The sequence below is a fragment of the Crinia signifera genome, chromosome 1, assembly GCF_055691185.1.
Source record: "Crinia signifera chromosome 1, ASM5569118v1, whole genome shotgun sequence".
In the NCBI taxonomy this organism is placed as follows: Eukaryota; Metazoa; Chordata; class Amphibia; order Anura; family Myobatrachidae; genus Crinia; species Crinia signifera.
Window position 1 is genome coordinate 275,748,562 of NC_139217.1, and position 25,040 is coordinate 275,773,601.

At 43.0% G+C, this 25,040-nt stretch overlaps 1 protein-coding gene across 3 annotated transcripts in view; it reads right to left on the reverse strand.

Annotated features, from left to right (window-relative positions):
- The window catches only part of ACO1 (aconitase 1), an 82,292-nt gene that overhangs the window by 19,927 nt on the left and 37,325 nt on the right, over nucleotides 1–25,040 (reverse strand). For all 3 annotated transcript variants that reach the window (XM_083184263.1, XM_083184254.1, XM_083184248.1), the window contains 11 exons: nucleotides 16,682–16,795; nucleotides 15,792–15,960; nucleotides 14,337–14,474; nucleotides 10,020–10,089; nucleotides 9,232–9,415; nucleotides 8,857–8,996; nucleotides 6,264–6,435; nucleotides 3,417–3,517; nucleotides 2,021–2,137; nucleotides 1,263–1,422; nucleotides 771–906 (listed from right to left, as the gene is read on the reverse strand). In XM_083184263.1, the coding sequence (XP_083040389.1) occupies nucleotides 771–906; nucleotides 1,263–1,422; nucleotides 2,021–2,137; nucleotides 3,417–3,517; nucleotides 6,264–6,435; nucleotides 8,857–8,996; nucleotides 9,232–9,415; nucleotides 10,020–10,089; nucleotides 14,337–14,474; nucleotides 15,792–15,960; nucleotides 16,682–16,778 (1,484 nt within the window). In that variant the 5' untranslated portion in view covers nucleotides 16,779–16,795. The remainder of the gene's footprint in view (nucleotides 1–770; nucleotides 907–1,262; nucleotides 1,423–2,020; nucleotides 2,138–3,416; nucleotides 3,518–6,263; nucleotides 6,436–8,856; nucleotides 8,997–9,231; nucleotides 9,416–10,019; nucleotides 10,090–14,336; nucleotides 14,475–15,791; nucleotides 15,961–16,681; nucleotides 16,796–25,040) is intronic.

Below are 25,040 nucleotides of genomic sequence, written 5' to 3' on the forward strand. Positions count from 1 at the left end.
ACCAATGAATGCTGCACACATGAACATACAACTTTAGAAGCTAAATCACGATGGTCACAGATGTACAATTTTCTTCCCCAAACAAGTGTTACATAATCTGAACCTTGTAGTAATAAACATTAGACAAGATCAAATACTTTTGTTATCCTGTATACAGCACATTTGACTCCACATCCCCAACGTCATTCCAACCAGGTTGTGATCTAGAAAGGTTATTCGATTTTCCTCCCCTGACAGCTATTCCATGTTAAAGTCACGATCAAATGGCCATGATACTAATTCACAAATATAGGTTCATACTGTAGGCTGTGTTGGTGCCAACATTGCTGTGAGATGTGCAAAATATCCGCTAAAGGGCTGTAGTCGAGGAATACGAGTCACTTTAGTTACTGCAGGCAAATGATCAATTAATTGAAGTTTAGTTAAATATTGTGTCAGAAAACAAAACAAAAAACAACCAGTTGCTGTGAGCGAGGCTGGCATTTCTAGCGGATATTTTGCATCTCACAGCAACGTTGGCATTTAAAGGGTTAAGGGGGGGGGGGATGCTCTAACATCCGTGCCCCCTCACCGTCGGCTACCGCATACCGGACACAGGTCAGGGGGGGAGTCGGTGCAGGGCGGCGGGTGGGTCGCGGTAGAAGCCCATAGGCAGGAAACCCGGCGGGTATGCTTAGAGCATCCCAAAATGCAGTAAAAACCCTGATAAACTGAGTTTTTACCGCATTTTTAGTTTAGAGAATCTCCCCCTTAATGATCCATGTACTCACCCAAGCTTTGAAAGGTAAGGCATAACACCGCTATCCCTGAGGTAGTAAGTCACTACACCACTGCCAGGAGATAGGCTTGTCTTGATATAAGGTTTCACGGTCAATCCAGCTTCTACAGCATTTTTGGCTAATAGCCCTTTGGAATGAAATAAATAGATTTTAAAAGTGGTACAGAGATATATCTCAGATGTATGACCATCTACCATATACAGTATGAACAAAAAAATTAAACAAAAAAACAATGGATTGACAAATGCTTTTCAATAACAATAGCGATTGCTGGATGATTTCAAAATCTGAACTGTGGGAATCTATTTCCTGAACTATAGATCGATATTAAACTACAATAAGTTATAACCCTTCAGTGAAATATAAAAACATACAATAAACAATGTTTACATTTAGGCAAGCTTAGAAATCTGGTTTCTGACCATAGCAGCAGATAGCCATACATAGATTTATGTTCACAGGACAAGGGACTGCTGTACTCACCTGCTCCCAGCATAACAGAAGGGTTACTGGTGTTGGTACAACTAGTGATAGCAGCTATAACCACAGAGCCATGCAAGAGCTCATAATCAGCGTCATTGTAGGAGAATTTCACAATGTCATTATGGTGACCTTGAGGAATCTGGAAGCCTTTAAACCCTTGCTGTAACAGAGAAAGTATTTTATAATGTGTTTTAGCTCATGGGCCACTTGATGGGTTTTGAGAACGATGCCGCAAACAGGGTATACTGCATTTGAAGTACGCTATGCTAGTCAAGTCTATTTAAGTACTGTACAATTAGAAGTGTATGGAAGTGGTTGTGGAGGAGGGGAAGCCTGGAGCTTGGCAGCTGCTGGTTGTATGTCCTAGGTCACATGGATGATGTGGAAGGGTCCATCAGACTGGACCCTGCTGCCAAGAGGCCCACCTACGGCCATGGGACACTTTTTCCACCCCTACATTTGCCTATTCAAAATGGTCTCTAAAAATACATTGAACATATGTATAATTAATTATTAATTTCAGTTAAAACTCAGCATCTTCAGTGCTTGTTGGTGACCTAAATTCATACCAGATAGAACCACAAGACAGACTCGTAGTGGTGCCTTTTTAGTCTAGATGTATAAATAAGCAGGTGGGGAGTAATTGGAGGTAGGAACTAACTAAACATAGATTTTATTTTTACTTTCCAAGAGATAATGCATAAAGTAATTATTCAAATAATGCTGAATGGACTGTAAATCAGCTAGAACACTCTCACCTTTGCTCCAAGGGAATGCTCAAAGTCTATTTTCATGTCAGAAACTGCTACTTTGTCCTGAGGCCTCTTCGGTCCACTACAACATGGCACCACAGTGCTGAGGTCCATCTCCACCACCTATGCTGACAAATAGTGCTCAGTACAAATACCCAATTCATCACATGTACCTTATATCACATTAAAACAATTATCAAATTAACCAGTAAGTATAAAAGAAAAATTTTAGCAATAGTAATATGACTAAATTTGGTTAACAAATCAAAAATGCCCACAAGTCAGCCGGAATTGCTAAACAAAATGCTGATATTCAGAATGTAGAGCTGCATGCCTATACACTGTCTGTCATTATGTCATTCACTCCAACTAGCCCTATGTCTTGTGCAAGTGATCAGTCTCCCAGATCTGAAATCAGACAGATCTCTGTGTACACACAACTTTACACGTCCTGCAATTCTGCCAACACATTCCTTACCACTCTGTTATGTGGCAATTTCCTAACAATCTCACTAGACTGCTTAGAAAATGGCCCTACATCGCTCTGTGTGTAGGGGCGATTAAGATCCAGAATGCTGGATAAATTCAGTTTCTCACCAGAGAACAGTGGCGCTGACAGATCGCTCAGCAACATCTCCCCGTGTGTAGCGTCCTTAACACCCCATTTAGCAGGTGATGTGACTTAAATGCAAACAATGGATTCCCTCGTAGATCAGTTTGCTCAGTTATAGTGCATGTGCAGTGCTAACAATTGCAAGACTTGTCCACAACACTCCATCAGCACACTACAATGTGGTCTTTATACCATAGACCAGTGGTTCCCAAACTTTTTTGAAACACTGCACGCTAGAGTAACAGAAATTTTTTCATGGCACCCCAAGACCAAAAGTTTCTTATATAGACATTTATCAAAAATAAATAAAAGTAAAACTGTGTATAGGTCACCCTTCGTGTTTATCCAAATATTGTACGATTGGCAGCCACAGGCACTTGTTTTACCTATTACATTGACCATACAAAATTTGAATTGGTCACATAGGGTTCTACTCCGTGAGGAGTGTAGTGAGTGTTCGCACAACCTTGTAAATTGGTTTCACCCTGTAAGAATCAGGGATTAAAGACCCCAGGAGAAATTGTTCTATTAGGTATAGGGTGTGCTGTTCCCTACTGTAGGGAACAGAATTTTAATTGGTCCTGGATCACCAGTATAATGCCTAGGCACACAGTTTGGGAACCACTGCCTTAGAGACACAACAGAACTACTACAAATCATAGGTTTCCATAGTTTCATGGTAATTAGCTTTGTACAATGTTTTTCTTTTTTAGTGGTACAAAGTACACATTAGTGCCATAAAATGCTTATACGGGGAAAATGTTACAAAGCAAATGGTTATTGTTTTACCTGGGTGAAATCTGGGTCTTGGTCTGTGTTACTGAAGTCCCTGAACAGTCCAGTAGCCTGCAAGTACTTCTCAATGTATTTCACTTTATCTTCATCACGGCCTGTAATAATGATACAAATATTTACTTGGTCCTCACAATTATTTATAATAATGGATTATACCGATACAGTGGCTGAAATATCTCTATATTACATTAGAGAATGCACAACTTTCATGTGACATGGTGTCAATTCTTCCTACTAGCACGAGTTCAATTTAAGATGACTCAACATTGTCATTTAGAGTTTGGAACAAATCCAGCTGAAAGTTAAACATTTGCACATGGATAACCCCCAAAGGCAGAAATGCATTTTTTTTTCTATGCAGGAGGAAAGCGTGACTGCAAAATTCTTGTCGGATTAATTTTTATATGGATATTTAATTAAGACGAATGTCACTACACTTTTTAATATATGTCTGCCTCTCCCATGCAGGAGGTACTTAGGAAAGAGGCACTCCATTAAGGCAAAAACGTATTAAAAGAGAAGCTAGGATGGAAGATCATGTTGAAAAGACAGCTGCAATATTAGTTTGTCCACTCACTGTATGGAGGGGGGGGGGGGGGGGGACGCTGGGGGCTTGACCTCTTCATCTTTCCTGCTTATATGATCTACCTCAATTCATCTCCTGTGGCTACCCAGCTACTTTAGGACGGTAACATAATTTGGCTGTATCTAGGTTTATCAAATAGCGTCCTTGATGTAAATGCATTATCAACCTTCTGCCATGGACACGTGACAAGATTTAAGTTGGCAGCTGTAGCCACAACCCATCTGAGAGGTGAAAACACCAATAATGTCCACTATTCAGGCCAAAACGGAGATGGTACAAGCCGTAGAAATGGGGCAGCCAATCATGCACCTAACAAAATAAAGCTGGCACTAAATAACTTAATAAATACTGTGCAGAAAAGAGAAGCAAGTAGAGACATCAAAATACTGGGGGGAGACAAGACAGTGGGATCAAATGGGTTGTTCTGCATGAATATCCCTTCTGCTTAGCGCTAAGCTCATCAGACAGGTAAAAAAAAAAAACACACACACACACCACAGAACTGCTTAAAGCAGATAAAATCCAATGATAGTGTTATTTGTTTGGTCCCTGTGTCAGAAAATAAGGCGGCATATAAATTTACCAGGAATCTCTCTCCTGGCACAGGCAGAACAGAGTTACGGTGGGAAAGCTTAGCCCACCCAGGAAGAAAAAAAATAAATAAAAATTCTTGTGCATCTGAGTAATTCCTAGTTAATGACATCAAAGGCTGCTAGACCCACTCCCACTGAATGTGGTAGGTCTAGGAAATTATGCCAGAAAGGGAGAATGCCCTCAAAAAAAATAATTATATTATAACGATATTGAATGCGGCACTTGTAGCACAAGGAAAGACCAAAAGAACAGATCTGGTATATCAACGTTTCAATCAACGATTGACAATCTGTTGATTGAAACGTTGATATACCAGCTTCTGTTCTTGTGGTCTATCATTGTACTAAGAGCGCCGTGTTCAATATTGTTGTTTATCCCCTAGGGGTGCTGCGAACACCGGCCCAAGCTGCACACGGGGTGTAAGTGCTGAGACATCTCAAAGACAGCAATTAACGTTTCGAAGCCTCTTCTTCAGAACACAAAGAAAAATACACACAGTGAAGCATTTATATACATAACAAGCCCAAGTGAAACCAGATGCCGGCCGCGTGTCGCACATGATGGCGCCATGTATGTACGCTATCAGCCAGACTCCAGGGCAACGCATCTGGCAATGAGTCATCAAGCACGCACTTCATTGTGCCGCCCGTTAACTAAGCAACCCGTCAAACATTAAAAACAAAAACATACACAAGGTACAGCTATATTAAGCAAAACATGATCAATATTTAAACTAGAGAAAATAGCACATATTATAGCTCACTACAGTAGTGAATGTTACATAATAGATCAAAAATAGTAACTAATCATTAGAGATCACATCATCATACCACAAAGAAAATTACAATAAAATCAAAACATCAGAGAACGGTATTACAGAAAACAATGTAAGCCAGAAAATTCATTCAAGCCACCCGGTGAAAGAGTTCCCAGGCGTTGAATCCAGTAAGCCTCACATATTAATAATTTTGCTTACACCAGCATCTTTAGTATATAGCTTTTCCCTCACATTGCTCTGTATATTCATGCAAGGTGCCCGGTCTTTATCTAGTTAAAATATTATGGTTGCATTAGAGAAAGGCTCTACAATGGCTACAGCCATAAGCATGAATGTAGTTTCTTATATTGCAGCACATCAATACTATGAGGCAGGGGATAAATAGCCAGAGAATATTTAGTTATTTAGTACCAGGAATTTACAAAATGTAAAAATATATATTTAAAGCTTAGTAGATGCATGGCTGAGTCCACACTGGGGAACACAAGGCAGTTATTCACTAGGATGTGGCATGGTGCCAAACATCAGTTTCTGCTACTTGGCATCCATTGTGACTTGTGCTGGTACACTAAATAAAGCTGCTCACATCTACTTCTTTGTGGGCCCCCCATACACTGGTCTAACGCACAAGTGGGACACAATTTCTTTTGAACTTCCCCGGCAGTGCTGGCATCCGATTTGGCACTCGATTGATGACATTTTGTATGCGATTTATCGCATGTAAAAGTACTCCTGGTGAGATGCAGGGAGAGTGCATGGGAAATCGGATGTGACAAAATGTCTGACCTGATGCGCACATTGGATGTAAAACACATGCAATTTGGCCACTTTTCACCCGATTTCCCATCCCAATCTATTTTACATATGTGGGGGACACTCATACCTGTTTGATGCAGATATTGCACGCTGACCACATCAACAGGGAAAAAGGCTGCCGTAGCTCCATACTCAGGACACATGTTGGCTATAGTAGCCCTATCCGCAATAGAGAGTTGTGCGACACCAGGGCCAAAGAATTCCACAAATTTTCCCACAACACCAACTTGACGGAGGTGCTGCAATATATAAAATCATGATACATTTATGTGAAGTGCTAAATAAAACATTATTTACAACAGTTAGATGTACATATGGCACAAATAAGCACACCATCGCTATACAAAACACCAAAGCAAAATCTCATTAAACTTTTGTAATACCTCTTAATAATTAAAAAAAAATCTGTAATTCATTTGCAATATATTACTTCTTATATCTTATATAGGGGCCGATCCGGAGATGAAAGCAACAGTGTTCATGTGCAAGTCTCTTGGTGTTTGCCAGTCAGAGACTTTATGCAGATGCTTCCCTGGTGTACATCTGTGTGTGCGAACCTGTAAGGACAAAGATGCCTTCTGTCCGTGTTCACAAACACTAGATTACTTACTGGGGAGTCTGCAGATGCATCATGTACACTTGCACTGGCCACAGAGAAGATGCAGTCACTCCACATCTGCAACACATAAGATGGACCATCTCTAGGCTTGCACTAAAGCTGGCCATACACTTGTCCAATCTGGCCCCTTTTCACCTGATTCTGACGGATCAGGTTGCAAAAGCAGTTAAAAAGTGGCCAAATCACAGGTGTTTGCCCTTATTCGGATCGATTCGCTTGGACCGATGTTTTGCATATATGCATGCGCAGAACAATTTCTGTGCAGGTCTGTATGCAGTGGACTTGCCGAGGGTGGAGAGGAGCATGGCGTCTTGATCAGGGTCTTTACCATATGTGCACGCCCTGCGTTTTCATGGGTGTACCCATGAAAACGCAGGGCGTGCATATGGCAATGCGGTCATGACGTGCGTGGAGGGGCAGACAGCTGACTTAACCAGTTGTCTACTGCCAGCCCATATCCCTAAATCACTCATATGTATGAGTGGTCTTGACCACTCATGCATGGGGGCGAGCGCTTTCCACATCATTCGATGGTCGGTGACCATTGAATAATGGGGGCGGTTCCCGCAGGCATTCGAATGGATGTTCGCATAAAACATCCCTTCGCATAACGACCGCCCGAATTCAGCATGCGCAACGGATCAGTCGGAGATCCAACCTCCCGGCAGATGGGAATGGGATTGCATGCAAAAAGACTGCTTGCTATATTTTGCATGTGATCCTGTGGTTCAAAGGTTAATCGGCTGCAACTTCTCTACATTCCATCACTTTCCAGACACCTGCTACAGTGAGCCTCAATCGCCACTGCACATTTGTGCATCAAATCAGTGTAATCCGTGCCCCGTACCAATTTAAGGATTTCCACACACATGCAGTAGCAAGAAGAAATAAATAAACAGCTGAACTACGTGAACATTGGCGTGCAACTCATTATTTTGCCCACAGTCTCAAACACAAGTACACAAGCCTTAATGCTCTGGGGATATGAAAAAAGGGTAGCATGTGGGTAGGATATTGAAGCAATATAAATAAAGAAAAAATGCTAGGTATAGAATTTTCTGTCACTGTAGTAGCAGTAATATACTGAATCTCCACTTGCTATTAATTTTAGCTTGTGTGTTAAAATGTAACTTTTGCTCAAATGAACTATAGAAAAAAGGTGGTGACATGTTGCAAAGGATTTTTGAAAGAGGAGAAAAAAAAAAAATTACAAACTTGGTTACAATGAGACTTTAAACATCCGTAAACGTATTAAGCTCTCTTCTCTTCCATATGCAAACCCTACAGCGATAGGTGGCCCACATCCTGCACTGCTTCCTATCTTTATTATGATCTCCCTCGCTCTATCAAACTCTCCACTCCTAATCCTCCAAAGCTGCAAATGTTTTCCTCAAAACTCGTTTCACCACAACAACTTTTGATGACGCACTTTTAAAGTTACCTTCCAACCACTACCATGAAGTTTGGCCCTACAGTACTTCCTATTTGTTTCCTACTTGTACCCTTCACCCAGCTTTAGGTCGGGGCTCAGGAGCACTCGGCACGAATGGCCAAACCTCACCAAGCGGCGACGGGGAGGATCAGTGGCATAAGGCATGGTGGTGCACCAGTGGATCACCACTGCCGCACCCTTTCTTTACAGTGGAATGCCCAGATATTTCTCGGGAGAGTCTGTTCCCGCAGTGCAGCTCAGCCTGAGAAATTCCGTCCTTTCCACCAAAGGGGTTAAAAGCCTTTAAGATTCCATTTAATGAAAAACATATTCACTTTACAAAACTTTTGAGAATTGCATAAGCATAAACTAGTTATATTATAATAGAAAGGAAATAATCCACCAATAAGGGGGTAAAATAATATTAGTCGTTTATACACTATAATAAAAATATATGCAAGCTACTTGGAGTGCGATCATCCTAATACACAACCTATATACTCACTGTCAGTTTTTATCAAATGGATTGAGAAATTTGAATATTATACGGCTCTAAACAACTTTAATGATGACTCAAGCTTGTGAACTAAGCAAGGGCCACAAACATACCTTAGTAACTGTGAGCACAATGTCTGTAGACGTCACTAAATGGTGAGGGTTCCCAGTCAGTTTATATCCAATTACTTCTGGAAGCACCATGCTGATTGGCTGCCCAAGCATAACTGCCTCAGCTTCAATGCCACCGACACCTGATGAAACCATTAAAGACTACATGAAATATCAAAAATAACTTGAAAACATTGAAGTAAGGATTTTATGATGCATAAAATAAAAAATGGGCAGTTCAGAGGAAACTGATTTGCAGTGTTCCCAACAATGGTAATAAGCTATTCCAGTAAGTTATTGGAGTTATAAGGTTGCATATTTTCCCAGATAGCTCATGGCATCCCATGCATTTACAAGTAATGTAGAGTCTAAGCTTACCCCAACCAAGGACTCCAAGACCATCAATCATTGTGGTGTGCGAGTCTGTCCCGACAAGGCTATCAGGATAGTAGAACCCATCCTGGAAAAAAACTACTCTAGCCAAATACTCCAGGTTAACTTGATGAATGATGCCGGAGCCTGGCGGAATGATCCTCATATTCTGAAACGCCTGGGAACCCCACTGGAATAATAATAAAAAAAAATTAATACATTTTTCACTTGAAAATTTTATGCAATAAAATGACTGATAAAAAGTGCCAGTGATGGTCTCATATGAACCAAATCACGGCACCACTGCCTAATTCAGCAGACAAGAATTTCTGTGAACTTCCGTTAGAACTCTACTACCCTGCTTCCAAATTAATAAGAGACACAGGAGGAAATTTTCTAAGATGGGAATTAGACTTCAAATGTGATGTTGCTATGGGCAACCAATCAGAATCCACTTATTTATCACCCTCTAGAAGATAGACAGGATCTGATTGGTTGCCCATAGCAACATCACATGGTTAAGTCTAATTACCATCTTAGTAAATTTTCCCCACTGCCCCTTTCAAAATGAAGTGGGATGGGGGTGTTTTACAAATAAAATTGTACAGCTTCAATTGTAAAATAAGTGGGGTACCTATTTTTTGTGTATTGTTAAATTACCACATTTTTGTAAATGAAGTGTAAAGGGTAATTCATTACAAACCCTTTCTGAGTGATATTGTTCACAATATTGCCTAGTGTGTATATGGGGGTTTACACTTGATACCATTAACATTTACATTTTAAGTACTAACCTTCAGAAACTCAAATCGCTCTTTGTTCCTTTCAAACTCCAACTCCTGATTCTTTTGTAAACTGTCCTCTCTAAAACATATAGGATATTTGAAATGCAAATGCATGGCTAGACTACTGAAGAGATGGTTAATTATTGTATTGTAAGTGGAGGGGTACGTTACTGTAGCGGTTCACACTTATAATTGCGCAACAACAAAGAACACTCATAATTATAACTCAGCAACCGGTGATAAGACGACTCCATTTATTTTGCCATTGCTCTGATTTTTACCTTTTTTCCCCCACACAGAGATGTAGGGTAAATAATTTCTCTGGCTTTAGCAGTACTGGAAAACGAAAAGCATAGAGTAAAAAGCAATAGATTTAGGGGTTTATTTACCAAGATGGGAGTTCTATTGAAGATGGGATGTTGCCCATAGTAGTAGTAGTAGTACATTTATTTATAAGGCGCCGCAAAGTGTCCGCAGCGCCGTACATAGCAAACAAAAAAATTACGAGGTAACGTACAGGGTGTGTTGAAAAATACAGTATAAATAGGGGTATAGCTGGTAGAACTAAAATCAGCATCAGTTCAGAAGTAAGTGTCAAAATTGTCGAGGAGACTGAAGATGAAGTAGAGGAAGGGAAGAACAGGACAGGAGCACAGGTGAGGTAAAGAGGTAGGGTGAGTACGTGAGGAAGGAGGGCCCTACTCATAAGAGTTAACATACTAAAAATAGGTGGGTGGACGAACGAAAAACAATAGGATAAGTAGGAACGGAGGGGAACGGAGGCAGGATAGGAGGATCAAAAGAGGTTAGGAGGAGGGATAGGCTAGTCGAAAAAAGTGGGTTTTAAGGGAGCGCTTGAAGGAGGTAAGGGAATCAGAAATCCTGATGGGTGGCGGGAGGTTGTTCCAGTGCAGGGGGGCAGCGCGAGAGAAGTCTTGGACACGGGAGTGGGAGGAGGTGATTAGGTGAGAGGTCAGTCGGCGGTCAGTGATGGAGCGAAGAGGACGGGAGGGAGTGTGGATAGAGATCAGTGAAGAGAGGTAAGGAGCGGTGGAGGAGGAGAGAGCCTTGTAGGTGGTGGTGAGGAGTTTAAAGAGAACTCGGAAAGGAATGGGGAGCCAGTGAAGAGATAGACAGAGGGGGGAGGCGGAGGTAGAGCGGCGGGAGAGGAAGATGAGCCTAGCAGCAGCGTTAAGAATGGATTGGAGAGGTGCGAGGCGGGTGAGAGGTAGCCCAGAGAGAAGGATGTTGCAGTAGTCAAGGCGGGAGATGACAAGAGAGTGAATGAGAATTTTGGTCGCGTCAGTGGAGAGGAATGGTCTGATGCGTGAGATGTTGCGTAGGTGAAAGCGGCAAGACTGTGAGAGAGCACGAATGTGGGGGGTGAAAGAGAGGGAGGAGTCAATGATAACACCGAGGCAGCGCGTTTGGTCGGTGGAGGTGATCTCGGTTTCACCAATACTGATGGAGATAGTGGGAGAAGATGGGATGTTCGGGGGATGGAAGATTAGAAGTTCAGTTTTAGCCATGTTTAGCTTCAGGAAGTGTTGGGTCATCCAGGCTGAGATGGCCGTGAGGCATTCGGAGACCTTGGACAGGAGTGATGGGGATAGGTCGGGGGAAGAGAGATAGATTAGGATATCATCAGCATAAAGGTGGTAATGAAAACCATAGGAGCTGATGAGGGTGCCCAGAGAGGTGGTGTAGAGAGAGAAGAGGGCCAAGGACAGACCCTTGGGGAACACCGACTGGCTGCGGGGTAGTAGGAGAGGAGGAGCTCGGAGTGGAGACGGAGAAGGAGCGATCGGAGAGGTATGAGGTGAACCAGGAGAATACCGTGCCAGCGATGCCAAAGGAGCGGAGGGTGTTGAGCAGGAGAGGGTGGTCAACAGTGTCAAAGGCAGCCGACAGATCAAGCTGGATGAGGATAGAGAAGAGGCCTTTGGATTGAGCCGATATTAGATCGTTAGTGACTTTGGTCAGGGCAGTTTCAGTGGAATGTAAAGGGCGGAACCCGGATTGGAGGGGGTCAAGAATGGAGTTAGCAGTAAGGTGGCTTAGGAGACGATTATAGGTCAGACGTTCTAGGAGCTTGGAGGCAAAAGGGAGGAGGGAGATGGGCCTGTAGTTGGACGGAGAGTTGGGGTCCAGATTTGTTTTTTTGAGAATTGGGGAGACAAGAGCGTGTTTGAAGGAGGAAGGGAAGATCCCAGAGGATAGGGAAAGAGGTGAGCCAGGTGAGAGCAGACTGACGGACTGAGACGACGGATAATATTGGAGGGGATAGGATCGAGCGGGCAGGTGGAGGGAGAAGCGGATTGAAGGATAGAGTGGACTCCAGCAGCAGTGGTGGGGTAAAATGAGGACAGGGGTTGGAAGGAGGGGAGTGGGGATGTAGGAGGGGAGGAGGGAGAGGGTGAGGTCATGGCAGCAGTGATGGCATTCCTGAGAGAGGAGATTTTGGTTGAAAAGTAGGTAGCAAAATCAGCGGCTACGATGGAGGACGGAAGAGCTGGAGGAGGGGGGGAGAGCAAGGAGTTGAAGGTGGCGAAGAGCCTGCGGGGATTGGATGATTGGGAAAGGATGAGGGACTTAAAGTAGGATTCCTTGGCCAGAGCAAGGGCAGAGCTGAAGGAGGAAAGAATGAATTTGAAATGGAGATAATCCGCGAGGGAGCGTGATTTCTTCCAGAAGCGCTCAGCAGTGCGAGAGCACTTTTTAAGGAATCGGGTGATAGGCGAGTGCCACGGTTGGGGGTTGGAGCATCGAAGGGGGATAGAGGATGGAGGGCAGGCAGAGTCCAATGCCGAAGATAGGGTGTCATTATAGAGGGAGGCGGCGAGGTTCGGGCAGGACATGGCGGTGATTGGGGCGAGAAGAGGACACAGCGTGTTTGAGAAGGCAGCAAGATCAAGTGTGTTGATGTTATGCCGTGAGACAATGCGCTTGGGAGGGGGAGTGGGAGAGGGGGAAGCAGTGAGGGAGAAGGAGATGAGGTGATGGTCAGAAAGAGGAAAAGCCGAGATAGTGTAGTCAGTAAGGGAACAAGAGCGAGAGAAGACGAGATCGAGGGAGTGTCCTTGGATGTGGGTGGGAGAGGTAGTCCACTGAGATAGGCCAAGAGAGGAGCACAGTGGTTCCCAAACTGTGTGCCGTGGCTCCCTGGGGTGCCTCGGGACACCTGCAGGGGTGCCCTGAGTTGGTGGTCCAGGACCAACTCAAATTATTAATGGTTCATTATTTAAGAGCAAAACCAGTGCTGGTGGCTGCCAATCATAAAATGTGTACAAACAGAAGCAAATCCTATCCTTTACCACATAACTGACCTTAAGAATCGCATATAAACCCAGTCTAATTATTTTATTTTTGGCTTAGGGGTGCCGTGAAAAAATTCTGATACTCTAGGGTGCCGTGATTCAAAAAAGATTGGGAACCCCTGCCATAGCAAATAGATTCTACTTATTTAGCACCGTCTAGAATAGGGGAGGCCAAACCGGTCCTCGAAATCTACCAACGGTCCATGTTTTCCAGATCAGCTAGCTGGTGCACAGCTGTAGTCAATACTAAAGGTCAAAATTTCAAACCTGCTGCATTCATTCCTACTATAGATCCACAGGTTGCCTGGAAAACATGCACCGTTGGTAGATCTTGAGGACAGCTTTGGCCACCCCTGGTCTAGAAGATCGAATCAGATTGGTTGCCCATAGCAGCATCCAATCTCCAATAGAACTGTCATCTTAATAAATAAACCACTTAGTTTTTGGACTTTAGAAGTCAACCCTCACATCTTACACAGTCTAAACCTATACTGTATAAAAGTGAAAGACTAATTGTTATTACACTTTTTTTCTGTTTCATTAAGTGGTTCATATTGATAATTCAGAACACAATAAACATAACTGGGTAAGGATTCAGATAATATGGATTATAAACACCACACCGTTCACTTGCATAGTTGAGTCTATTAGATGCAGTAAAAAGCAGTTACATAGAGCGGTATTCAATGCCGCCGGTGAGGCAGTTTGTACGGCAAGGATGGCTTTTCCTCACCGAAAATAAGCCATCCTCCATCAAACCTCCTCGTTTTATTCAATGTAAGAGCTGAATCCTCACCGGGTTCCCCTAAATGGCGAGGTTCGCTGCAAATTTAGAGATTGCGTTTCCACCTCGGCAACAGGCGAGGATGCAAGTGGCGAGTGAACCGATTAGTTGAATAACCCAACGGTGAGCGATCACCATTTCTATGTGCCGATAGCTCACCATCATGGCATTGAATACCGCTCATAATCTATACTTGTGTAGGATTGGATTATGGAACAGTCTCACCTCCTGTTAAAATCCACTTGGATAGAGTGATCTATCACCAAATCTACAGGACAAACAGGATTTATTTTTTCTGGGTCACCTCCCAACCGCTGGACTGCATCTCGCATGGCTGCAAAATCCACCACTGCAGGGACACCTCTGAAAAACAAGAAATGCCAATTTTAGTGGCTGACATTATACCACAACTAAAGCAAATTGCTGAACAATAGTAAGACACATTCAATAAAATAATCAATATCTTACTGAGAAGTAACGCAATGATTGTATGTTTTTTTTTTTACTTTCAATTATCATATTTAATATAAATAAAAGCAGGCAGAATTTACCCTGCACATAAACAAAACCCAAGCAAATCTAATTCTCTGCACGTTACATATGCCTCACCTGCAGTGCACAACAGATTTGTCCTGCGAATCAGGTATGAATTAGGTTCCATGCCCATAATATCACTGTCTGTACTGCAGTCCACAAACAATGCCTCTCCTCATAAGAGGCCTGATTCAGACATAATTGCTGATATCCAAAAATTAGTACTCTTCGATTTCTGGAAATGTGCAAATTGCTTTGTAGCGAAACGCCCGCCCTTTAACGATGTGCCCGCAAAACGTTGCAGGCACATCGCTGGGGCAGGACCCAGCATTCAAATAATCTCATTCCTTCCTGGCTGCTACCATTTGCCCCTATTGGAAACCTGATCCTGCAGGAGTGGTTTGTGGCTTTTGCATGGAAGGTATTTACTAGTACCAAACATATAATCCAGAAACCATCAGGCTAATGACACCTCTGATCACTCAGCCAGTTGTGCAGAGTCTGAAAAATTAGTTTAATTGTATATTACTTCAGACTCTACCCTCTCTCCTATTCCACATCACATATTAGCCTCTGTTGCCACCAACGGGCTGCACACCAGGATCCCTTATCTACAGTACATACAGATATACACAAAGGGCACATGACTGGGGCTTCTGAGCTACAGGAAACCTACAGATAAAACAGGCAGCTTGCAGTCAGCCTCAGAAGAGTCAGCTCTCAATAAGCAGGGATTTGAAGAACCTCTTGTAATCAGCATGGGGTGGGGCTATATGCTGGGACCAGGAGGGGCAATTCCAGAAAGCAGCAGCAGGGGAGCAAGAGGCACATACTTTATAGTATGTCTGAGAGGTGAACACCCACTCCATCAATGTTCCTTCCCCAATTACCCACTGCCTCCCCTGTCACATTAGTGGTAATGCCACGGTGCACGTGGCGTCCAATCCTGTAACTTTTCAATTCCTAACGGGGTCCCAGAGCAAAATAGTTTGAAAGCCCCCTGATCCAAATTTATAGCTCTTTGGATGATGGACAGTTCCCACTTGTATGGAAACTTTACTCAAGGAATTTGTTTTTATCAAAGATTAGAGCCAGATTAAAACAGAGGTTTTACGGTGACCAATACTAGAATAAGATGGTAATTACGTAAAGTCCTGCAGAATAACTCTTGCTGGACGAAATGGAACTTCAACAGTCTCATGCTGAGTGACTTTCCAGTTCAAGATGTTCTCAACATCCTTCTGTTTTACTAGAAATCCATCACAGTTCCTGATGGCCGACTCAAGGAGAACTCGAATGGAGAAGGGCAAACGGACTGCAAAGAAACAAAAAGACCTGTGATAGTCATAATGGAAGACACAATTTGTAGCTCATCAGAAAGTAAAATAATGTAAAGAAGAAGAGTTTTTATTGTTATATAATATCACATTGAAGGGTAGATTTATTAAGCTTGGTGAAGTGATATAGTGTCTGGTTTTTATCAACGGCCAATCAGCTCCTGCCTGTCATTTTTCAAACCAAGCCTGTAACTTCACAGGTAGGAGCTGATTGTAAAAAAAAAACCAGACTCTCTATCACTTAACCAAGCTTAATAAATCTGCCCCTTTGCAGCGAGAATAAAGGCATGCAGAATTACATTGGAAAAGGTTTGGTTATTTTTTATGTGCATTTTATACTATTTTTTTTATGTAACATTGAGAACATGCAAAACAAAATTCTCTAAGAAGAATGCTTTGCATTTTTTACATATTCTGCCAATTAAAGTATTACACCATGAATGGTGTATTAATACTGGCCACACATCAGACCAACTTCCCTCCAACCATCCAACTAGCTGCTTGGATGGAATAATAATATGGTACTGGATGGGAGCAAAGGACAATCAGAAATGTGCTCGCAAACCCAGGAAAATGGACAAAAACATTCAAATTGTTTAAATCAAACAAGTTCAACTACAGTACCATGTCTGAGCGACAGTAATTCTCTATGTAATCCTCTAGAATAAAAAAAAAAAAAAAAAAAAGGGGGCCACATACCATATCTTGCATCATTTAACTTGTGGAGATTGAAATACTTCTTGTCTGGTTCAGCAGAATCCAGTGGCTCTACTAACTGCTCAAATGGATTGCTCATATTTCTTGTTTCAAGACCTGGAAAAAAAAAAATCATATAAGCCAAACCGTGGTTTACATCTGGATTTATGGGATTGATGTGCACTCTTCATCCCATACCCTGGAATGGAGTAGAGAAATAGAGGATATGTACTAAGGTTCAGAAAATAACGTAAAACAGACAGATTGGGAAAAACTGCGCTATTAGTCTGGCACCATGTAAGAATACACTTTCACACAGGTTACTTTTTGAAATAATGGTTTTGTATATCATCAAAATTTATTAAAGTATTAAAAAAAATTTTATTTAGGTGGCCACCTTTTAAACACAACACTTGTATACACACTAAAAAATATTTGGTACTTGTGTATTATCACGGTGCCGCCGATATTAAGTCGCACAATGTTTTTATCGCATCGCATGCCATACACCCGATGCACTGCGATGTAAGCCCCCTATACGATGTTAAATTGTATAAGCACCCTAATAGTGTGGTGAGCCCGAAGCGTGGCAAGCGCAGCGAGCCCCGCGAGGGGACGCGTATACCTGTGAAGTAATGCGTGTCCGCTCGCCACGCTTCGGGCTCAGCGGCTCACTGCGCTCGCCACACTATACAAAACCAACTCCACACCGACGTGGATAGTGGGGATATGAAAAGGTCGGAGGACGCGTACCCCGTCGCTCGCCACGCTTTGGGTTCACGTTCATACTGGGAGTGGCGTGGGGGTGCATTTAACATTGTAAGCACCCATTACGATGCGATGGGCTCCGTGATAATACACAAGTACCAAATATTTTTTATACACAATATATCTTTAAAATTTTTCCTCTTCAAAAGGATTAAATGAGCACCTTGGATAATTATTTGTTAGTAGGACAAATAGTGATGTCTTTGTAACTGTATATTTTGCAATAAATGCAGCAGCTGTAGATTGAATAATGCACAGTCTGTTTGTTGCAATAACGCCAAGTGTGGCGTTTCTCACCTGCGCCTCCGTGCGCTGAAGCTCGTGTGTCCAAGATCAGGTTAGTTGTAGTGTACACACACACACACACACACTTGTACACTAAAAAACTGCAGCTAAATTGAAAAGTTTATTCATAATATTTTTTTATATATATACAAAAATCCTTTTTTGCTCTATAAGCGCCATGATGGTGACACTTTTTTAAAGTGTCACTCCCCCTTTTCCTTCAGAAAATAACGTACCAGCCAATCAGCTCTTAACTGCCATACTACTGTACATGAAAAAGCAAATTCGGATTGGCTGATAATTTCTCTCTGCAAGGCTTATTTGTCTGCCCCCATTTCTGCTGAATATTGCAAATAACAGATTGAATACAAAAAAAACAAATGTAAAAATAAAACAGGTCACAAAAAGGAGGTGATACTCTGTAGGTTATGGGACCTTGGACTTCAGCAGCTCTACAAATGCAGAATGTTAGACCACACTGTTTATGAAAGCTTTTTTAATCACATGACTGCAGAAAGGAAGAAAGGAGTATTTAATAATGAGGTCAAATGTCATCACTCTTTTACAGCTTCAACTGAAGAATTATTCTTAATCACACTAAGCATTCTGAGGCTGGTGCAGAGCTGGAAGGAAAATGAGCACACATTGCTCAAAAAGAAATGTGCAAAGAAAATTAACATATCTCCAACCATATGGTTTACCACAAGTGGTCATTATTAGCATGTGCTTGCGCCTACTCTATACTTATTGCAAAAAATACACGCATTTCATTATGTTTGAAGTGTATATATTTTACATAACCACTGTATTAGTGTGTACCCACGGTTAGATTTGGCTTCCGATGTTCCCGATATCGGGAACATCGGAAGCCAAATCGCATGCATTTTTAGGGCTTCCGAGCCCGATGCGCGCTCCTGTGCGAGTGCATATCGGCAGCCAGATAGAGAGGGCAGGCAACACTATATAGTGTAAATTGTGCCCCTCTGGCATGCCGTGAGATGCGAGTCCCGCGATCTGATCGCGTCGGGACTCGCATCTCACAGCAGCATCTGCCGTGTGTGCACACCTTATGTGCTGGTCTGCATGAGCCATGTTTGAAAAACTTTTAATACATGTAAACGCCCATTCACACTCCAGTCCTGCCATTGTTGTGAGGAGTGGAGTTGCCGTATGTTTGTTAATGTATCTCATCTCGCCTATTGTAGTAGTACACATGACAATTTTCTAGCCTTTTCCATGCTACTCCTATTCCTTAGGAGAAAATTAACTTGTATTCACTTTGAAGCCCACTATGGGTTTTATGCAGAGGTTCCCAAACGCAGTCCTCAAGGCACCCCAACGGGCCAGGTTTTAGGTCTATCCATGGCTCAGCACAGATGGTTAAACCAGACTGACTGAGTTAATAATTAAGTCACCTGTGGACAAGCATGGATATACTTAATACCTGGACCGTTGGGGTGCCTTGAGGAACGCATTTGGGAACCTATGGTTTAATGAAATCAGTTGCAAATGTATGGGAATCCTCCTGATCCTTGCAGCAACATACCACACAGATGCGGTGTTAAGCCTCAGAACAATAGGCTGGTGCACACTATGCAAAAAAAGATACACACATAACAATCGCCCACTCGATTTGTCAGGCCAGAAGTCACAACTGGGTGAGCATTTAAATTTGCACACACAGCTCTGATGTCAAACCCTGATGTCAGTGTACAGACAGCTGGCAGAAAGCTTGAAACAGCTGAACCCCTTGTGGCATTCATTTTTAAGAGGAAAGAAATGAGATGGGGTTAAACTGTAATTTAATCAGACCAAAAATGAATAATAATAAAAGAGGCTGAAAACACCAAAACTTCCCTGAGGCCACATTGAGTTATACCACTTTCACATCGCACTTTTAAAACGGTATATTGCTGTTTTTTTTCCATTTTAAACCGTTTAAGGCTGCAATGTGAAGGTACCAGAGTTGATTTACCGGTTAAAGTTAACCGGTATTTCAACACGGTTAAAAAGCAGTCCTACACGTTTTAAAGCCGTTTTTTTGGCAGTTTGAACAGCTCTATTTCAATGGCTTGAAACGTGTCCCTTGGGGGTTAAACGGGTTGAATGTTTGAATGGTATCAAATGATTTTTAAAACGGTTTTCACCTGCAATGTGAAAGGTCTCAAGGCTCAGACCCGTTTTAAAGTCCCATTTAAGAATACCGTGTCATTACCCATTTCTGCAATGTGAAAGCAGTATTACAGTCACAGAAAAGTTTTCCTAGAAAAACACTTAGCAATATTTCTGAATATCAAATGAAAACCATGAATGACCATAAGTTTAATATAGACCAGGGGTGGACAACCATGATCAGAGGCAATGATTCAAAAAATATGTTAGGGTAATACAAACATCAGACTTTACAATCCTTTATTTTAATTGTCTCGTTTGCAAAGCCCATTCTTTCACATGGGTGTCTAGAAGAAGTAGAACAGATTGATGTTTTGATTTCACTTATTTCAGTGTTGGGAAAAAAAAAAAAATCACAATGAGACAGCCCCCCCCACACCCACTCTGCTATGCTGCCGGAGTGATGTTGGGGCAAAGGCGATGCATCAGCTCTGCTGTCCAGCCGGCGCATCCAACCTCTCACCCCCTCACAGTCTCTGTACCCTCTTCCCGACGCTGGATACAGCATGCTCTTCTCACAACGTGACATCATAGCATCACATCAAGCACAGTGCTGCAGTCAGAGGAGGCAAGCAGCAGTGCCCCGTGTGCAGGAGCCACATCCCATTAAGAAAAGAGCCACAGGTTATCCACACATTATGTAGGCGGTCACATTGCTTAAGTCCCAATGATTAAAGGCATATTTTTTATTTAAATTGTTGAAGTAGTCTAACTTAGCAGGTTGTGTATTAAAGTTAATGCTGTACAGAACATATTTTCTCTCAAAATATATCTGACGTGTTGCAGTTCTCAATCTGGGTAAGAGCATTAAACCGTCTGCTCAGCAAGAGACTAGTTTCTGCAGTCAGGATTATTGCTATGGTAAAACAAGAACAAAGTTCATGGCAACAGTTCTCTATTCTTCTCAGGAATGTAATGCTTGTCATAGGCGAAAAACACAAACTTCTAGAAAATGTATATTGGTCCTTCTTGCAGGTTTTTTTTTTACATTTACATTGGGGGGGGGGGGGGGGGGGGGTCATTATGTACCACTGGATAAAAAAAAAAAAAAAACAGCCCAACAGCAAAGTTTTCCCATCAGGTCTTTGCAGTATTTAAATACCGCTTCATGTATTAATGTTGAAACAGGAGATATCGCAGGTGTCTGAAACATTAAAACACTGTAAAAAATCATTCAAATGTAGTTTTTTTTAAATGGAAAAAAAAATTCAATAAATAATAATACCCAGCATGAGGGGGGACACTTTCAGTTCTATCATTTGGCTCTGATCTACCCTGCCCTCCTCTCATGTTACCTTTTGATTGTAGACCTAGCTGCTGTAGATTTAAAATATCATAACCAGTCATGACTTGGGACAATGTTATAGTTTGCGGGTACTATAATGGACACATCAGCAGAGCAGTAGCTAGGTGACATGGCGCCCGGAGCAACGGTATGTTTCGGCGCCCCCCCCCCCCCATCATTTTTCCTTCTTTCATAATACTCCTTACACATTATGCCCCACAAACTGTGTAATACCCATTACACATTTATTAACAGTTTCTTATATAGCGCAGCATATTCCGTTGTGCTTTACATAGGGGACAGTGATACAACAAAACAGGGTATTTACAGACAGTCAAAATGTAGATTATGCCCCACAACGTAATGCCTAGTGGACATTATGCAAAACACCATAATGCTTTAATAACTTTATGTCACACACCCTACTGACCAAACAGATAATGCCCCCTTAGTTCTGCTTACCTACATGATGGTTGCCAGGGGTTCCATGCTTGTTGCTAAGGGGATTACATGTTCGTTGCCATAGGGGGTTACATGCTTGTGGCAAGGGGTTCTTTTGAACGGCTCACTGGCTCATTAATTACACCCGGCCAGCTGGACGGTGAGTGGATGGCAGAGGGGAAGAGTGGGCGGGGGTGGCGCCGGCAGTGGAAGAGAGAGAAGGAGATGCTTTTAAAAGCTGCCAGTGCTGCTGTGTTGTCATACAGATACACTGACAGGTGCAGCTAGGGGCATGACTAGAACTTTGTGGGCCCCATAGCAACATTTTTAAGGGCTCCTCTCCCCACAACTTTAAATGCTGGTCCGCAATGCATATATACATTCATACATATACACATGGGATGAAGTCAGCATCCCGGCGGTCAGGATGCTGGCGTTTAGGCTGCAAGGCGGAGGGGGTTAGGTGCGAGGTGGTTAGGGTTTGGCGTCATCATGGAGGGTTAGGTCAGGCTGTGTGGGAGGGGCTTAGGCGGCAGGCAGGGAGAGTTAGAGTGGGGCAGGGTAAGTATACTAAACTGATAGATATTCATACATACACTGCCTCTCAAATACCAACATACACACACTACTGCTTTCATCTATACTGTACATTGGTTCCCTACAAATATTCTTTACATCCCACCCCACATCATCCCACACCTGCAGCATGTCACATTGAGACCACTACTACTTCCCCCCAGGGAGTGACTTATGTGCACCAACATATGACATTTTACAGGTGGGGGCTGTTGATGCTGGCCAGGTTAGTGATGCTGTTGGTGTGCTAGGTGATGTGCTGTCGCTGCTGCCCACTGGAGGAGGAGGAGACGGAGTCTCTCCGAGCTGCTGTCGGCGGGGGTGGAAGGAGAGGCAGCTGCCTGTTACGGCCAGTGGAGATCAGCTGCTCTCACTGCTTGCACGCTGGGGAGACGGAGATGCAGCATCCCGTTGATGCTGCCGGCGCCTTATAGCTGAAACTGCTGTCGGCAGGGATGCATGTTGTGTCCAGCGGGGAGCGGCTGCTGTCTCTTGATTCGCGCCGCCCACTGGTCTGGGAGGAGAAGAAGAGACATTGTCCCATTGCTGCCTCCTCCAATCCCAGCTCAGAGCTGCTGACTGTGGTGGTGAGAGGAGAGGCAGGCGGGAAGTCCGGCAGCAGGCTCTGCATGTCCGTGGATGCTGCTGGCTGTGCTGCGCCTGTCAGTGTATCTGTATGGCAGCCCCTTCGCTCTTTTCCACTGCTGGCGCCACCCCCGCCGACTCTTTCTCTCTGCCATCCGCGGGCGGTGTGCACACCTAGCACACCATCTGGAGGGTGGACCGGCGGGCATGGAGTGTGTTGCCGGGCGCCCTGCTAATCTTCGGCTCCCGGAGCGCACGCTCCGCCGGCTCCACCCTCGCTACGCCCCTGCACATCAGGCCCTTAGTCCCACAAATTGGTGGGATAGCACGTCGGTAGCAAGGCAGCAGATACAATTCTAAAAGTAGGCTTGAATGAAGCATCCACAGAGAGGGCCTGATTCAGTGGTGGATGCAATACCGAAGTTTGCAAAGGAGAGACATTTTATGCTACTACTGTACATGTGTGAAAGTACTGAAAGCCTTGAGCGTGCATGCATTTCCCCTACTGTATGCAGACATCACTGTTGCGCACAGAGTCGCTTGCAATAGAGCTTATGGCTGATAGTAATGGATAATCCTGGCTGATAACCGGAAGCGGTCACAGTGCCGGCGTTGCATTCGATGTTCCCCAGTCTTGCAATTGCGAATGAGTTGTGATCTATTCAGTGGGCAGCTCTTTCTATTTCATCCTCATTGCCAAAACAAGAAAGTGCAATTGTCTAGGCAACCGAATTGCTAAAGCATGCCCGTACAACCAGAATTAGGCCCATTATTTGTAAAGGACATGCATATGTTTTCTGAGAAACAATGATAATAGCAATGTGTGGCCTCTGACTCAGCAGAAACCTTGGCCCAACCTCTTTCCCTCTCACACAGTCCAGCACACAGCACTGTACGCTATCGCAGATGAGGTCTAATGTTTAGTACCATAAAATAATACATAAGTGACATGAGATTGTGCAGAAGGGCAGCCTTTATGTTGCCCTTACACAGGGACTCTAATCATATGACACATCAAGGAACAGCAACACCACACAGCCTCAAAACAAATGACGACAACTTGTATTCAACTCATGTAAACATTTAAGACAAAATGTGTGTATGGGTAGATTATGGATTGATAGATCAACAGTGTATAGGTACAGTCAGTGGGTCGAAAGCAAAAGTTAGACATGCAATAGGTCGACAATCAAAAGGTTGAAACAAATTTTCCACATTTTTGTGTCAATGTCGACATGGATCATCAATTTGTGCAATGCTCCGCTCGCCATGCTTTGGGCCCAATTATATTTTCCCTCTATGCAAACATGGATGGGGGAAGTATGATAAACTCCCCCAAAAATTGTGGAAAATCTATGTAAAACTTTTGACCCTGTCGACCTACTGATTTGTCTATTTAGACACTGTAGATCTATCAACTAGATACAGAGGGAGGTAATAGGAGCCAGTGTCTCCATCCAAATGCTTGTGCCCCTGTATAAACAAACTAGTGCATTCACAGAGGGAGGTAATAGGAGCCAGTGTCTCCATCCAAATGCTTGTGCCCCTGTATAAACAAACTAGTGCATTCACAAAGAAGTATGGAAGAACTCAAAAAGGTTCCCGTTATGGGACAAACAGTCAGGTGGCCCTAAACAATACCATACCTCAGTGGTTCCCAAACTTTCTTGAATCGCGGCAACCTACAGTATAAGAACTTTTTTCATAGCACACTCCGGACAAATGTTCTTTATTAAATGTTTTTTTTTTTTTTTTTTGAGGGGGGGGGGGTGAAATTAAGTAAACTGTAATCCTTATGAACACATCAACTCAGGAAGCCGCTGATGTGTTCTACATAGGCGGAGAAACGCGTTTTGAACTGTGTCACTTCTCCAGATTATTGCTGGTAAAAAGACCGCTGGCTAAAAGCCTCCATTGTGGCTTGCTGGAGTCCTATTGGTGCAGGAGTACCTTCTACAAAGCTATTATCCGGAGCGCAACTCTGGTAAAATAGGGAAACTGCAATCCTGCTGTTTACTATTTCTCACTGGATTACAAATTTATTTCCAAGGACCATCCACCAAGAGCGGGACTGGTAATTATAAGGTGGCATCTATCCCATTGTACCTATGCTTAAAGGTGTTTAAAGAGACATTTCTAGCCTCACAGCCTCAGCCATTTATTCAAATTACTTTTTTGTGTTATATGTTGTAAGTCTTGTTTGTCTTGTGTTCAGTTTATGTAAAAGTGCACTTTCATGTATTTAAATCT